At 45.2% G+C, this 16,702-nt stretch overlaps 3 protein-coding genes across 20 annotated transcripts in view; 1 reads left to right on the top strand and 2 right to left on the bottom strand.

Annotated features, from left to right (window-relative positions):
• The window catches only part of TRPM2 (transient receptor potential cation channel subfamily M member 2), a 39,298-nt gene extending 37,668 nt beyond the window's left edge, over positions 1–1,630 (bottom strand). For 3 of the 16 annotated variants that reach the window (XM_053389786.1, XM_053389785.1, XM_053389787.1), the window contains exon 1: positions 1,394–1,614. The gene's annotated coding sequence lies outside the window, so the exon portion shown is untranslated. Of the gene's footprint in view, positions 1–1,389 lie in introns of all 16 variants that reach the window. The other 13 variants (XM_053389790.1, XM_053389789.1, XM_053389796.1 and 10 more) reach the window with 9 other exon arrangements.
• A 153-nt stretch (positions 1,631–1,783) lies between these two features.
• On the top strand, positions 1,784–9,018 carry CFAP410 (cilia and flagella associated protein 410). The gene is made up of 7 exons (XM_053389836.1): positions 1,784–1,996; positions 2,847–2,865; positions 3,949–3,995; positions 5,249–5,478; positions 5,734–5,908; positions 6,800–6,896; positions 8,024–9,018. Exons 1-7 carry the CDS (start codon positions 1,806–1,808, stop codon positions 8,150–8,152), a joined length of 888 nt encoding a protein of 295 aa, XP_053245811.1. The 5' UTR covers positions 1,784–1,805; the 3' UTR covers positions 8,153–9,018.
• Positions 9,019–13,524: 4,506 nt separating this feature from the next.
• PFKL (phosphofructokinase, liver type) overlaps positions 13,525–16,702 on the bottom strand; it is a 39,373-nt gene continuing 36,195 nt past the window's right edge. For 2 of the 3 annotated variants that reach the window (XM_053389817.1, XM_053389819.1), the window contains exons 20-22: positions 16,243–16,342; positions 15,483–15,588; positions 13,525–14,606 (exon numbers count right to left, since the gene is read on the bottom strand). In XM_053389817.1, the coding sequence (XP_053245792.1) occupies positions 14,459–14,606; positions 15,483–15,588; positions 16,243–16,342 (354 nt within the window). In that variant the 3' untranslated portion in view covers positions 13,525–14,458. The remainder of the gene's footprint in view (positions 14,607–15,482; positions 15,589–16,242; positions 16,343–16,702) is intronic. The other variant, XM_053389818.1, reaches the window with a different exon arrangement.

Here is a 16,702-nt window from a genome sequence, read left to right on the forward strand (position 1 = left end):
TCCTCACTCAGCTACTGCATTTCCCCCAAACTCATTTGTTCCATTCTTGTGAATATATTTTACCTTGCATTTTATATATATGCGCCATTTATCAATTGCTAATGAGTGATGTGGGTGATGTAGTTGCCTAGGTAATCATGGGCATCTGCGGCCCATGTTATTAAGACACACAGATACAGTGAAAAACAAGCTATTGTTGTTGTTTAAATTTATATACCACCCTTCACCTGAAGATCACAAGGCAATTTACAACATGAAAACACAAAATACCGTATTTTTCGCTCTATAACACGCACCCGACCATAACACACACGTAGTTTTTAGAGGAGGAAAATCCGTAGGCATGCCACCCATAGGCATTCCCTCCATAACACGCACAGACATTTCCCCTTACTTTCTAGGAGGAAAAAAGTGAGTGTTATGGTGCAAAAAATACAGTACATAATAAACTAGCAAAAACAAAACAAAGCTCCCAGACACATAACGTTGTAACTCAAAAGTTTGTTTTGTTTGTTTTTATTTATTTAGAAACTTTTTAAATTTGCATAGTTCTTTCTGAAGACTGGATGTTGCACTAGCACCAATGGAGCCAATTGCAAAGTAAATTTATTTTACCAGGATTAATATACAGAGGTGCCTTGGTTTTCAAACATCTCCGTTGACAAACGTTTCGGAACTCAATGGCTGAAAACCCAGAAGCAAATGCTTCCATTTTCGAATGCGCCTCGGAAGTCAAATAGCTTTCGCTGAGTGTTTCTTAATTAAATTTGCAGACCGCCCTTTGCACCTTGGTTTTCAAACATTTCAGAACTTAAGCAGATTACTTTCGAAAACCGAGGTGCCACTGTACTGCTTAATCATCAAAACCTCTGAGTAAATGGGTACAGGATACGCATGTAATGGCTAGAATTTTTGTGTGCCTGATGGATCTACAAACTGAGCCAGAACAGTATATTTCAAACAGTTTTAGTGCAATGTTCCTCACTCAAGTATAACTGTTTATGAAGTCTAGCTTTATTTGTTGGATATTATTGTTCCTGCCCAGATTATTTTAGGTATAGACTCAGACTGACAAGCTTTGCCCTGGGCGGGTTGCAATCTCTCAACCTAGTCTACCTTCCAGGGTCGCTGTGAGGATAAAATTGGAGTGGAAAAAACCGCCCGTGCTACTTTTAGTTCCTTAGAGCAGTGTTCCCCAACCCTGGGCCTCCAGCTGTTTTTGGACTACAACTCCCATCATCCCTCGCTAGCAAGACCAGTGGTCAAGGATGATGGGAATTGTAGTCCAAAAACAGCTGGAGGCCCAAGGTTGGGGAACACTGCCTTAGAGGAAAGACAAGATAGAAGCAAAACTCATAAAAAATAGTTTCAATATACATACATACATACATACCACCTTAACCCACACCGGGGTCAAACATACAAACCGCACAGGGTCGCTTTAGCATTTCAAAAAAGGGGGGCCTAAGCTCCATGTATGCTACTTTTGAGGTTCTTGGCTGGAAAAAAACGTAGGAGCGATAATAACAATTAATTTGAGGAACAGGCGAGCGCCGTCAACCGCTGCATTCCTATTTCAGTTGACGCGCACGCGCAAAGCACAACGCCGCCAAAAGGTACTAACGGTCTCCAGGCGACTCCGCCCACTCATCTGACTCCACCCCTCGGGGTCCAGAGCCGCGACTAACTCCGCCCCCTGCAAGTCGTTTGGCTCAGGCTCGCGCCACTGGGTGAAGAGGGCGAGGGGCGGGGCAGGCAATTTAAGCCCCGCCCCGGCCCAGCGTGCCGGCTCTGCCGTGAGCGGGATGGAGGCGAAGGCGTCTGCGCCTGCGCCCGGGCCCGCCCTTGGAAACGCTTCGGAAGCTGGCGAGCGGGCCTTGGCGACCCGGACCGGGAAGGCCGGCGACCCCGCCGCCGCCATGAAACTGACCCGTAAGGTGGTCCTGTCCCGGGCAAAGGCCACCGACCTCAGCGGCGTCCGCAAGCTGAACTGCTGGTACTGGGAGAGAGGCCCGCGCTCACCTGGCGGCGGAGCTGGGAGGGAAGAGCCGCATTGCAAACCGGGGTGGAAGAGGGTTCCGCGGCTGACCGGCTGGGGAACGGAAGATCCGGGAGTTTGAATAATGGCACCACAGAATTGTGGAGTTGGGAGGGACCCCGGGATCATCTAGTCCAGCCCCTGCAATGCAGGAATCTCACCACGCGGTCGAAACACAAAATAAAGATGCTAAAACCGGTCCATTCTCCCTCCCCTCCCCTGTTGTGCTGCTGCACCTGATAGGGTTGCTAAGGTTTCCTCCTGGCCAGTATCTCTTTTGGCAGCATACCTGGCACAAATCAACAGGTGGTTTGCCCCCAGCAGATGCAGCCTTGGGGAAAGCTTGGCCAGCAAAATTACTTCTTGGAAGTTGGAGTCCAACAGCAACATCTGGAGGACTCATACCTGATTGCTTGCACTGTTTTCAGTCATCCAGTGTCTGGCTCCTCTTCCATTGGGACGTTTGCAACATCCCTGCATACGTAGCCTGGTATGTGCATAGCAAATTCTCCACTGATTTCGGATTGTGTGGAGAGGTGCTCATGCACATATAATTGTAGACGCACTGCAGAGGTGCAGAAATACATGTGTACAGATATATTTGTGCACAGGGGCTGAGGAAGAGCTTGTCATTGCAGTGCCACTCGACACACTTCCATTGAATGCAGAGGAGAGCCAGAATGCTTGTAAAGGCCTTTAATGGTGTCTCTTTCACAAGTGGCTTTCCTTTGCTTGCTATAAATACTGTTTCAGCCTTTTAAGTGCATGATCTGTTTCACCTATTAAAAAGATTGTTTTTCTCTTTTAGGGGCAGTCGCATCTCAGATGTAAGTGTTGTTCCTAACTTTCTAAAAAAGCAGTGAATTGGCATGGTGTTTGCCGTTGTTGTTTTAAAGGATAGAAGCAGAGAATTTGGATGCCCCCCTTGTATACCTTACTTGTTGGTGTATCTCAAAAATTTTGCTTTCTGCTTGTCTTCAGTAGCTAATTATAATGAGAGGATGCATAGAATCCAGTTTTCTCCTGCCTGTTTTAGTTATTGGAAAAGGGAAATGCTCCAGTCCTCCTATGATTAGTAGATATGGCAAGGTCTTCATATCAATTATAGCACTTGCATTTTCCCAGCAGAGGAAGGAATGGGGTTAGGAGTGGTTCTTAGCTGTTCCTTGTTAAAATCAAACTGAGAGAGAGAGACCAGCCCTAAGGAGGAAGCAAAAGTTAATAACTTGATCCCTTTTGCTTCTTTCTAGAACTATACTTCTATACTAGAAGTATACTAGAAATAAGGAGGTGATCAGGTGGCTTTACAGTAGCACAAGTATCAGCAGCCACTATTTCATGCAGAAATTGTCAGTAAGTATGAAACAAAGAGCTGTCTGGCTTCCTTGAGATGCCGCCTTTCTGTGCTTTGTCTTGGCCTACCTTTCACAGCCAACTGGGAATTACGGTATTGACATGATGGCTGTAATGGACCCAGAGCCTTCACTGCCTGTGCTGATCTCCATTAAGGAGTATAGCTCATTGGTAGAGTACATGCTTTTGCATTCAGAAGGTCCCAGGCTTGATCCTTGGCGCTTTAACTTAAAATGATTACTGGTAGGAAAAGATCAGAGCAATCACAGTCTTAAGAACCTAGGAAGCTGCTGTCAGAAAAGAGATACTAATCTTTTGTAAGTAATTTGGAAGCAGAGCACCCTGCCTTGACACAGGTGACCTTTCCAGCCCTGTAGTCCTGGAATTTATTTATTTTTTAAAATATTGGTTGATTCAGAGTTCTTTGGCCCTAAGTTAAATAAATGGTTGCAAAACAAAACTTCCATTAGCAAGCTACATGCTTCCTCCCTGCCCCACCAAGAAGAGACTGCTAAAGTTTGCTAAAGCTTCTCTTCTGTTTGATTCTCTTTTTCTAGATTTCTATCTGCCGTGAGCTTCCCAACATTGAGGTGATCACGTTCAGGTATGTGTTGGAGTCTGTTAAAAGCTAATTGTTGGCTTAATCAAGCCAGGGGAAATAAAAATCTCCCTTCTGAGGATGAATAGGACTCTACCTTGAAAACCTAACCAGTCCAGGCTATTTACCTGCTACCATATTGAGAATCTGTAGCGTTTTGACTCTTTGTCTTCATCTTCTTACCTTGATTGGTTGTTGGGTTGCCTGCCTTCTGCCACACGCTCTTTGTATCTCTTTCATACTTGCCATCAATTCTGCTTGGAACAGGTGTTATGAAACTAAATAATGCCCACCTGCCTTCTATATAATAGAATATTTTGCTTGTACCACTGTGAACATGAGCACCAGCTTAAAAATAAACTTTGATATATAGGATTTGAGATGCGCAGTACTGTACTAGCTAACAGTAAATAATTGTTGATGACCATTCTATGTACTTTAATTTTGGGTTTCCTACATGTACGGGTAAAAAGCGGGGATAGGCTTACATACAACACTCTGAACTCTTTTTAAAATTATTATTATTATATTTATATTTATATACCCGCAGGTCTCAAAGCAGGTGACAGAATAAAATCAAAATATAAAACCACAAAATACATAATCAAAATAAAACAACAACCCAATAACACCCCCCTTTAAAAAAAAACCACATTTTATGAGCGCATAGGATTTCAATCAAATCAACTGTTACAGATGCTGACCATAAGAAAGACCCTATGTGGGAATATTTAAAATATATTTGAAAGAGAGTGTGTGTGTGTTGTTGTTTTTTAAGGAAACCATGCGAAATATAGACAGTGTGATAAAGAGATGCAAGACTTGGTTGTAAGAAAATTGTGGACAGCCCTGAGATCTATGAATGAAGAGTGGTATACAAATTTAATAAATGAATAAAGCTAAATAAAGCAGTAATATAAACAATACTGTCTGTGGTTTACCTAATGTTTACTTAGTTACCTAATGTGACTGCCCAGATGATGGGTTGTACCAGCAGGACCTAAGCCAGTGGTAACCAGCAGAAAGGGCAGTGGGAGGGTAGACTTTGAACCAGCACTTGATCTGCTGCATCATGTGCCAGTCATACTGCTGTCATGAGGCTTCATAAGTTCCCCTGCAGAGAGACAGGGCAGTGCTGCAGATAATGTGTATTTCTCACAGGGAATCGCAGTCAGATCATGAGCTTTATGTCATGCAAGCCTGATACAGATGATAACACTTGCATCTGGTTTCCAACTTTCCTTTGCTTTCTCCAATAGTGTAAATCACATCTCCAGCCTGGAGCCAATGAACCAGTGCCAGAACTTAACGGAGCTTTATCTCAGGAGGAACAATATTGCAAGCCTCCTTGAGCTGTTCCACCTGAAGAAGCTGCCCCGCCTGAGAATCCTCTGGCTCTCTGAGAACCCTTGCTGTGGTCCTGATCCTCATCGCTATCGGATGACGGTGCTGCGCAACCTTCCGAATCTCCAGAAGCTTGACAATCGGAGTGTGTATTACGGCAAATTGCCCTGCCTCTGTTGGTGTTTTGCATTTGCTGATTTAAACTTCTCTTAGGTCTACATGCAGTAAAATGTGGTGGTGGTAGAATCCTACCATTGGGGATCCCATTTTCTTAATACTATCCATGTGGGGAAACCCTTGCAAGTAAAGAACTAGCCCACAAGGGCTCCCTGTGCCAGCCCTAGAGCACTGAGCTCATCTAACAAAAATGCTCTCTCTGCTTTTTTCCTGATATTTGCAGTGGTGACAGAGGAAGAACTGTCCCATTCCCTGCTGGAAGGGGAAGAGATAACGTCACCCCCGGCCAAATTGGACGTGGAAAACTTCTGCCAAAACTCCACCACTGAATCCAGTGTAACGGAGTCTACAGCAGAGAATGAAAATGAAGTCATGAACTTCACCTTGGAGGAGACAAAGTGAGAAGGGCTCTGTTTCTTGCTGGTGGTATTTCTTTATTGCAACTTTATTAATACACAACGGGGGTGGGGTGGAGACCTGTGCCTCTCCTGCTACGATACGATACGATATCTTTATTGTCATTGTCCCATACAGAACAATGAAATTGAAAAATCTACATAAGACATTCAAAAACCCCTAAAAACTCTGAAACCCCATTTTAAAATACAATATACTCCTATAGAGACTCCTTATACTGCATTTAAAAACAGAATTGCATTTGGGTAGAAACTGTTTCTGAGGCAGCTAGTCCTGGTCTTTATGACCCTATACCTTCTTCCAGAAGGCAGAAGCTGAAAGAGATCATTTCTCGGGTGCGTACTATCCTGCACTATCTCTGCAGCTTTCTTATGGCACCTGACAGCATAGATTTGATCTAAGCTGGGAAGAGTGCACCCATTTATTCTCTCTGCAGTCTTTACAACCCTGGACAGCATTGTTTTCTCCCTGGCCGTGCAGCTCCCCAAACCACACACACAGACCATAAGTTAATCACTCTCCACAGTATAGTGGTATGTTGTTGAATTCCATTTCCCATCAGCCCCAGCTAGCATGGTCAGTCATCAGGGATGATGAGAGATGAAACCCAACAACATATCAAGGGCCACAGATTCCCCATCCCTGCTAGAGAATGTCCGACTCAACACAGAGATTCTGCCTCTTCCTGTGTAAATTCACATAGTGTGTTACTGTGTGGGATGCCAAGAGTTCGTGTCTTGAAATGCTCTTGTGATTTGATCTCTTGTGTCCAGCAGGAGCAGCTATGCTCTGCCATTTCCGATAGCGCTGGTGGGTGCTTCCATATGACTGCTTTACTTATTTCCTTTTTCTTTTCCTTTTATCCTGCCCAGTAAAATCCGTGAGCAGCTTGGGATGAAGCCTGTTGCTCCGAGGGAGAAGTTTGTCTCCTTGTGCCCTAGGCAGATGGAGGGGAACCGAAAGAAACGGGTGCGTGTGAGAACCTTTTCCCTCTCTCAGTACTTCTCTCTGTGTTTTGTGCGTGATGCGCTATGCCACTGCTTTCAGCTAAGCCCTGCTGCGGCGCTCAAGTCAGGAATAGCTTGGTCCTGCTTCTTTGGAAAGCTGCAGCGTCCTGTAGGTAGGGTAAACTGGATATGTGTGAATAATTTGCTGTCCCTGTGCAGCAGCATGTGGCATGAGGGAGAGCTACCCTCACAACACTGGGGCCATTGCTGAAAACCTGGATGGGGCATGGTGGTGGTGAAGTCAGAACTGTGCAGTTGCAGGAGCTTCGGTTGGATGACAATGCTCCCATACAACCCTGATCTTGTTACCACCCCATAAAGCGAAGCTGCAGCAATGCCAGTGTCCGGCGGGCAGCTCCACTTCACCATGCGCTGCTGAGTAGTAGGAAGGAGTTGCTATCTCGCTCTCCCTTGGTAAAGCAGATCTTGGCTACAGGGAAGAAGCGGGTGGCCGGCCTTGCTTCCTCATCCCATGGTTAATTCCAAGTAACTGATCTGCCCTTGCCGTCTGGGAGGGGAAGGGCAGATTTATATCATAACATAACTGGCAGACTCTCAAAAGGTAGCCTGTTCTGACTCATGCATTAATTGACCTCATCCTGAGATATTTTGCCATAAGCAGCAGGAAACCAAGTGCCCCCGTTCAGAGATGCCTGGTTTTGTGGTATTGTCCTGCAGATGGGACAGCATTGTTTTCAAGAGCAGTAGTTACTGCAGATTATAAGCAAGGGAGTTCTGCCGCGTGTTTGGGCTTCTCAGAGGCATCTTGCTGGCCACTGTGAGAACAGTTTGTTGATCAAGACGAGCCTTTGCTCTGATCCAGAAACTTATGTTTGTGTAAGAAAATTGAGAGGGCAAAGTATGGTCAGTAATAATAATAATAATTTATTATTTATACCCTGCCCATCTGGCTGGGTTTCCCCAGCCACTCTGGGCGGCTCCCAACCGAATATTAAAAACACAACACAGCATTAAACATTAAAAACTTCCCTAAGCAGGTCAAGTACTAGTAGAGACTAGACTTCAGAAAAGTAGTGAATTTCCTGATCCATTTTTGATCCCTTTGTCTTGTGTGTCCTGGGTTAACAGAACAACATCCTCAATGCCATCATGATGCTCCTAGAAGAGCTTGATTCAGATGGACTAGAAGTTGTCCATCAAACAACTGGGAACAAGCTCCAAGCCTTGCAGAAGAAGGAACTCCATGAGGACCGATAGCGACTCCGAGGCAGCTGTGTCGTGGATCAGCGGAACTAGCATCACCAGCCCCGGCTGCTCCATCCCTGTGCTGTTGGGCTTAGTGTGGGGATGTGCTACTGAACAGAGGAAGAAACGTCATACATTCCTTGTGCATCATGCACTTGGACCATGCTCTAAGGCACACTTTCCTCTGCAATCACAACGTGTGTGCCTGCATCTATGCAACTGCTACCCAGCAACCTGCAAAAGCCTTTGGCAGTGGGGGCAAACAAGTGTACACCGAATTACAGCAAGTAGTTGTCACATGGAAAAAGGGGTCAGCATTTGTGGCCCTGCCTTCTCCTTAGTGCCTCCCCAGTAGAAGAAGAAAATCACTCTTCGTCTTGCTTCAGTTGTGAATCTGTCAGCCGAAGCTGCTGATCTGTTAGCATAGTCTTAATAGTGGAACACAAATCCCTATGATGCCGCCATCCTCCTGCAGTCAGGAGTTTCTGATCCTTGATCTCAAGGCCTGATTTATACAAAAACTGAGACATTTTTTTAAAAAAAATCATTGAACTTCAAATTTAGTGGCAAACTTTTAGGCTTTCTCTTCACCTTTCCTTCTCTTCTAAATAGTGATTTGGACTTAACAAGAATGTCACCTATAGTCAGAATTCTGGATTTGTATAATGGAACATCTTGTTTCTTACTTGATTAGAATGCGGTCTTGCACCTTTTGGATATTGCCTTTACTTTCTTCTGCCACTTGCTTGCTTAATCTACACAGTAACCTTAAAAAAGAGAAAAAGTAAGTTTACTTAGTTGTTGTGACGGAAGGACATGGGGAGGTGTGGTTGATGGTATATGGTTCAGGAAGTGTATTAAAGTCTGAATCCAACAACTATACAGACTTTGTCTCTGCTCAATATAGTATCGTCTCCGTTGTGTTTAGTCTGTCAAGCTGCATCTGGTGCACAGCAGCACACTTTAAGTGCTAAGTAACTTACAGGTAGTGTGTTCTTACCTGTAATAGGAAGCTCTTAACTACAATATCTAAAAGAATAATATTTTTTCCTAATAATTCTGGTTACAAATATGTCTCAACCAAGGGAAGTGTTTTCTCTGATTACATATAAAACACAGATCTGATATTTCTGCACTCCACCTCTGGATAGATGGCACCAATTGAGAATTGCTTACTTTGTAGTGCTGGTTTTCTCTCCTGCCTTTTTTTCTGTTTCTGTGTCCCTTGGAGTGGATGGGTGTTACACAGGTACAAGCAAGCTCTGAGTTCTCAGCCTCAGAGGTAGGCCCAAAATGCTACTTTTGGCAAGTCGTGGCCACTTTTCCCACACAAGATGTTATATGTGACATCAGGTGCAGGAAAGTTCAAGCTGTAGCTCCTGAATCTTCCTTTGCAGGCAAAATTCGGCACTTTTTGTTTTTGACACCTTTTTCTCTTCCGCACACCAAATTCAAAAAGCTGTGGCTTTAGAAAGTGCTCACCGTTCTTCCTCTGCAGTCCTAGGTTGAAGTTACACTCACCTGATACCATATGACAAGTGGATGTCCACAACCATCTGTCAAACTGACCTGTGAAGGGCTGACCCCTTTGGTTCTCCACCCCTGTCGTAAGCAATAAGACTTGTTTGAAGAAGCAGTAGCAATGACTCTCAGGGCATGGAGAGGGCAGTATTCACAACGTTTTAAGCCACAGGTGCCAGCCTCTGAATGGCTCTCAGTTTGATAACGACACAACTAGTAAGGAGCTACTTGTGGAAAAACTGAGCTGAAGGCAAATGTGCCAACCAGCAAAGCCTGAGTAATATTTACCAGCTGAATATTCTCTGAGGAATCTGATTTCTCTTTTGTTGCAGTAGAAATCCAACATCTTGTAAAGGATGTAGGTTCATCACAGGAGAGACCATTTGTGAAGTAATACTGGTTTACCCTAATGCAAGTATTTCACTGTATTCAAAGGAATGCTTAGCATAATTACGTAATACAATTAGCTGTTGGATAGCCACTACCAAACACAACTACCAAAATCATAATGCCCGTGTCATAATCATAACAAATCTATTATAGGCCCATAGTTGGAATACGGTGTCCAGTTCTGGAGAAATAATATTATAAGGCTGGAAAAGATGCAGAAAGGGGCAACCAAAATGACCAAGGAACTAGAGCAACTCCCCTATGAGAAAGGTTCCAAAGTGGGACCTTTTTTTTTTTTTTAAAGGCAAGTAGATAGGGACATGATAAGTGGGGTACCAGCCCAAGCTGGTAAAAGATGATGCTAGCCGCTGTAGGTACTTGACTTACAGTGACAAGGATGGCTCAAGGAACACCTCTACAAGTGCAACCCTGGCCAGAACATGCATTATTGCCCAGTTCCTGGATCCACAAGATTTGTCTTGTAAGGATATGGCTTCTTGGTCTTCATCACTGCTTTAAGGCGCTGGTCCAGACCTTGCATGGCACCTCCTGATTTGGGTACAACAGAGAAACAGCTGAGTATCATCAGTGTACTGGTGACAGCATGCTCCAAACCTCCTATATGCCAAATAATATTGGCATGTATGGACTTACAAGTCTGTAATCCTTTGGCACTTACTTAGGAATATACAACTCTGAAGGAACGAGATCAGTGTTTCCCAAACCTGGGTCTCCAGCTGTTTTTAGACTACAATTCCCATCATCACTGACCACTGGTCCTGCTATAGCTAGGAATGATGGGAGTTGTAGTCCCAAAACTATCTGGAGACCCAAGTTTGGGAAACACTGAACTAGATTTCTTAGTAGACATGCCTAGGATTGGGCTGCAAGATAAGACATGCTCTTGGACTGCATGGACTAAAACTTGCTCCTGCAGGCTGACTCATCTGTATTCCAGTATAACCATAATCAGCATAAAATGGTTTTATACTGAACTCCTGTCACCCTGAAGAATATCTCATTCTTCTTTAGAAGTGGACTGTAAAATGAACCTCGATATGTCCCAGGGTAGCCTCTTCTAGGGTGCCAGGAATCTGAAATCGGTTACAACCAGACTAATGAGCCATAAAAGGGGACTTGCATGCTATTTTGTAATTCTGCACACTGGCAAAGATGTATTTGTTCACTTATTTTAATTGCTCCTACTCATGAATCTCTAATTGACTCTTCTTTTGAGGTTTGTAATAATAACTGTAGAGAAAAAAATGCAGTTTTAGGTCTGCAATAAAAAAGAGAAAAAAACAGCAAAGACTCCAGTCGAGTTTGTGTTGAAGTATCAGCAACTGAAGGCACTTTCAAAAGGGACAGCAGGGACAGTTCTTAGTGCAGGGTGTATCAATTGTGAATGCCATTAATGTGTTCTGGAAAATAGAATAGGGCCCCTTAAAAACCAAGAGCTATGTTCCAATCAGTGTAGGTTTTACTAATGTAGGAAATATAGGTTATGGTAAAAGTTTATTTCATTATAGCTTTCTCTGAATTTTGAGGGTGTTGTCTCATTCTGTGTGTTTGCCAAATAACTGAGAAGCATAGAGAAGATCCTTGCTCCCCTCCCTGAACACAAAACCAGGCTTACCTTCTTTCTGTCTACAGCATGTAGTACAGCATAAAGTGTGTTTATAGAATGTATGTGAATGTTATCTTTGTACAGCAGGCGAGTTTTACACATGCTCACAGACACCCCTCTATCTTCCTCCATTCAGGAAAGCAGGAGGCACTATCGGAGCTCAAGGCCACAATCCAGCTATGTGAAAACACACAAAGAGAATAGAGAGTAGGGCTGGAGAGGGTGTGGCTGGGGTACAGTTGTACTCTAGGGGGAGCTGCCATATTTGCCCTTAAGCCCCCCCCCCACTGCTTTAAGCAACTGCAGAGCAGCCCTGTGAGCAGTGATTAAGTTTATACCAGATGCTAACATGAGTGTAGACTAGTGTTGAAAGAGGGAGGAGCAGTTGCACCTGAATTGATCTAGTTGTCTCCAAAGCGACAGCAGAGATGTTTCATGTTGTCACTCTTTTCCATGTGAAGCAATTGTTCCACCAATTGCTTTTATGCTTTGGCCCTGGTTGTGAGAGCAAAGATATAGCAACTTGCCCATCATTTTCTCTGCACAGTAGTTAACTTCACATAGACACAAGATCATGTTTTGCAAACCAGAGCAGTGAGCTGATGACTCTGAGGATCAGCCTGTTCCCACTTGGGAGCATGAGGCTATCCACCACCTGCCAACTTGACTGACCTCATTTAGAGAATTCTGGTATATCCTTGGGTGCTGTGCTGGGCTTATCATTGTACATTCCTTTTGATGAACTTCTTGTTCCTATGTGGGCCCAGCATAGAACACTACCTTGAGTCCTATGGACCCCCCCCCAAAAAAAAAACAACCTGTACAAAATAATTAGGAATGACTAACAATTTCCCTCTTGCATAGTCCAGGGCCTAGTCATCTCAGTAGTTTTTGACATCCACCAGAAGTTCAACGGAAAGTGCAATTGAGTTGGCTGGTTAATTGCCCCAACATGGTGTGCTAGGAGTACGCTGCATTGTAATCTCACTGGGATTTATGTCCAGAACCTGTCATGCTCTTCCTGAAGATGTGGGTGTTAAAACAGCCAGGCACTCTGAGCCAGGCACCGAGAAAGGTATAAGATTCTACCTCTGTGTAATGTAAGACACAACCCATCTATTGATATTTGATCCTAAACGTCTTGTAATTCTGGAAGTAGTGGAAGAAAGCATTCGAATAGTGGCATGGAATAAGGAAAAGGTTTAGAAAATAACAGGTTTCTTGGTCTAGGGGTATGATTCTCATTTCAAAGAAACACAGAACTGAAGCGTTGGAAGGGATCTCCAGGGTCATCTAGCCCAACCCCATGCAATGCAGGAATCCTGTCCACAGCCATCCCTGGGTGGGCTCAAACCACCAACCTTCTGGTTAATAGCCAGACACACTGACCCATGGCGCCACACGTGTGAGGTTCTAGGCTGACATTCCTGACAAGCTATTCTTATCAGGGATGGGTCATGGCTTAGTGGAAGAGTACATAGCTGAGGGCACAGGTTTAGCAGGTCCCAGGTTCAGTTCTTGACATCTGACTGAATCTGTCTGAGACCCTGGAAAGCTGTTGCCAGCCAGAGCAGACAGTGTTTGAGGCACAAACTGTGATCTAGTATAAGGAAGTTTTCCATGTTCTTATGTCTTCATTGTGAGGAGACTAGAGGTAGAAGATCCATCACCTTTCCTGTCCCTCCTTCCTCATGTTCCAACTTCTCCCCCGATAGAGAACTTAGGGTGCATAAGGCTAGTATTCCAGCACAGGACCGCATCATTCCTGTTAGTCCATCCCATGCTGTGAGGTCAGAGACAGTTTCCCCAAACAGGAAAGAGAATCAAACTGAAAACACACACAGGCTTGGTTGATCGATTTCTTTTAATGTACTTCTAGAAGTCACAAAGCTGTGGCACAGACAAATACAGGCAACACAGGACACTGAGTTCACAGAAGTGTATTGGGAAGAGTACACAAAACGGGTGCCACCATCGCAGCTCTAGCCAGGAAGATGGCTCAGTCAAACCAGTCAGACAGCATGGAGAAGAGTGTTTTCCCATGCAAATCCACGACACACTGGGCAACCCCAGCCCAGCATTCAGACATGCTGCCATATCCTGATTGGCATGCATCACCCCAGTGAGGGAAGGTGGGGCAGGGGAAGAGGGGAAGAGAAGAGCTGCTCCACTGCTAACTGCTACTTTGCAGTATGCCGCTGACATACTTCTGCTAGACAAGATATTTGTGCTGGATGTTAACATGATAGTGGCAGAAGGTCTTGGTCGCAAATCAGACCCATCAGTTGTCTTACAGCACTCCCCAAGTTGGGGAGGCACTTGGGGACCTCACATTCTCTGTGACACCCATCTAAGTGACACCCCCTTCTGGACTCCTGCAATCTCCATGGCACCAGGCTCAGAAAGAATCTAAAACCAATTCCCATTGTCCATCTGATTATTGAGTACATGATTCTTTAAATAGTGTCTGAATAAAAGAGCAGCCTGGGAAACAGGGATGGGCCCTTTCTGGAGTGACTCTGCTGCCTGGAGTGAATAGGCTCCAAAGAGGGAGCCATGGACAGAAGAACACTCACCCTCTTAGGCAGTGAGGAGTATACAGCAGTGATTCCGCAATGTCAGCCAGGCTGGCCTCAGTCACACTCCTACAGGCTCACAGTGGCACCAGCACTGCACTCAAAAGGCATGAGAAGGCCAGAGGAAGCGGGGGGGAGTTGTGGGTGTGTGCAGGGAAAAACAATGGAGAACTAGTCTGGGGTGAGCAGAAGAGAAGTTTGCAGCTAGAACCCCTTTTCGATGCTGAGCGTGCGACGGGTGACATGCTCAATCTTCCCAGACACATATTCAGTCAGGCTGATCTGGTAGTGGGCCAACATCTTCAGCATAAGGCGCAGGTTCAGCCACCACTGCTCCTTGGGGAGCCTGTGCCTGCAAGAACGGAGGGGGAAAGCGAACTCAGCACCAGGGTTCAATCTGAGCTGGGGCTCAGCCCTGGAATGTGTGATGTCGTTAGCAATAAACAGAGCAGCTCTGTGCACCTGTGAAGTCAATTCCCCTCTCATAGTTGGGGGAATTCAAATCTTTGCAAATTGCAACGGGAATTGACCCCAATCTTTACCTCCCAGATGGATGTACAGATCAGCTTCTGTGCTGAACTTAACAACACAGAAGGCTCAAAAAGTGTAGCAAAATGTGTATTATACAATAAGGTATCATTACAAGTGTGTACTTTGACGGGAAAAGCTTTCACCAATGTTGTGGGGAAAAGACATCCAAATATACATATTTAAACACTGAACATTTTCTCCTGAAGTTTTTTAAAACTCAAAGAGATTAATGCAGAAATGGGAGGGGATATGGCTGAACACATGTGAAACTGGCACAAATCGGAAACAGACCGGCCCGCCCATATCCCTGTTTACAGGCAGCCTCCACCCATCTGTGGCTGTGGAGCATATCTTAAGTAAGAATTCATCAAGGGAGACACACCCAGCTCACTTTGATGCTCAGTATTCTAAATTCTGAACATTTGACTCCCAGGAGGGATGAAAATGTCCCCACTGGCAAGCAAGTCACAAGGCTGGCCAGCAAACAGAGAGTACCTCACCATTTCCCAAAATATCTGGGCACTTCCCACTTCCCTTAGAAAGGAAGGACAAAACAGAGCTAAGAGGACTGTAGTTAACGCCTCACAGCTGCTCTGCCCACCAGTCCTTTCCATGAAAAGCACTGGCAGGAAGTGTCCGCCCTGCTCCCAGAATCTCACATTCCATGACTCGGATGGCAAAAGAGGTGCCTACTTACTCAAAATCTGTGACTTTCTTGAGCTCAGTCACAGGGCTAAATGACACAGCCTTCCTCTTCAGGCCTATCACACAGGCAGAATCGGCAGAATTGGCAAATACGCGGCCTGTGGAAACAGAGAGGACTTTTAGGTGTGGTGCCGAGAAATTCTGATGTCAACCAAACGGCTTGCCATTACTTGAGAAGGCCTGGATGTGGCTACCCTGGTTGTCTCCGGCAGAGAGCCAGTAGCTATAGAGGCTCCTGGAACCCCAGCAAGTCAACAGGACTCAAGAAAATTAGTTGCATACTGTTTTCAATGACTATGGGCACACACTGAAATGCTGGCCTCGTGAGCAGTCCCCACAGAGCACTCAGTGGCTTCAAAGCACAAGCACAGCAAACCAAGGAGCCCTCATTTTAGGATAGCATCCTCCTCCTAGGTACAGACAAGATGCTTCAAATTACAATGGTTCCCTGGGGTGCCACCCTGCACAGTCCTGGCTAGGCCCTGGCCATCTCTCATGGTAAGGGGGAAGGCACATGTGCACAGCAGCCTCCTGGCATTTGTCTCTTACTGAAGGAGCAGTGGTGCTTCACCTGACTCCCTTAATTCCTCTCCTCGGTTGATTAGCAACCGTAAAAGTGGTTGACAGGTAGATGGAGGCATGGTGCATAAGAAGTTCACCTCATTCTGCCAAAGTTTTCCTGAGGATCTTCCCTATTACAAAACACCAGGGTGAAAATTTTCCGTTCCCAAGGTGATCCTCTCTGGACATACCCTTGCGGTAAACTTCCTTCAACTTCTCCGACATCCACAGTACAGCTTTCACACCCAGCTTGGTGCCGTAGTTGCGGTCAAAGGGGGTTGGGGCACCTCCCTAGAGACAGAGAAAAGGAAATGAAGGCAGAGCACAAAGGGTGGTCATGCCACTCCTGCTGCAAGGGAGGCCCAGCTTTTCCTCTGCTGGGGCCATCCCACGGAGCAGCCATTTTGCATGCCTCTTCTGCAAAATGAAGATAGTTCAATGAAAACTAAACAAAAAACCCCAGTCAGCTGAAAGCTGGAAAACAGGACCTTGGCATGTACCCCACTGCCCTGAATGGAAGAAGTAGCTGATGAGTGTTTTCATGCAAGACTAAAAGTATTCCGGTTACAAACTCTCAAACAAAAGCTCTGCTGTTTCTCCCAGTTAATATCTGCCTGCCTGCCTTTTCTCCACCACTAATCTTCTAACCCA

The sequence above is a fragment of the Podarcis raffonei genome, chromosome 5 (assembly GCF_027172205.1).
Source record: "Podarcis raffonei isolate rPodRaf1 chromosome 5, rPodRaf1.pri, whole genome shotgun sequence".
NCBI classification, from domain to species: Eukaryota; Metazoa; Chordata; class Lepidosauria; order Squamata; family Lacertidae; genus Podarcis; species Podarcis raffonei.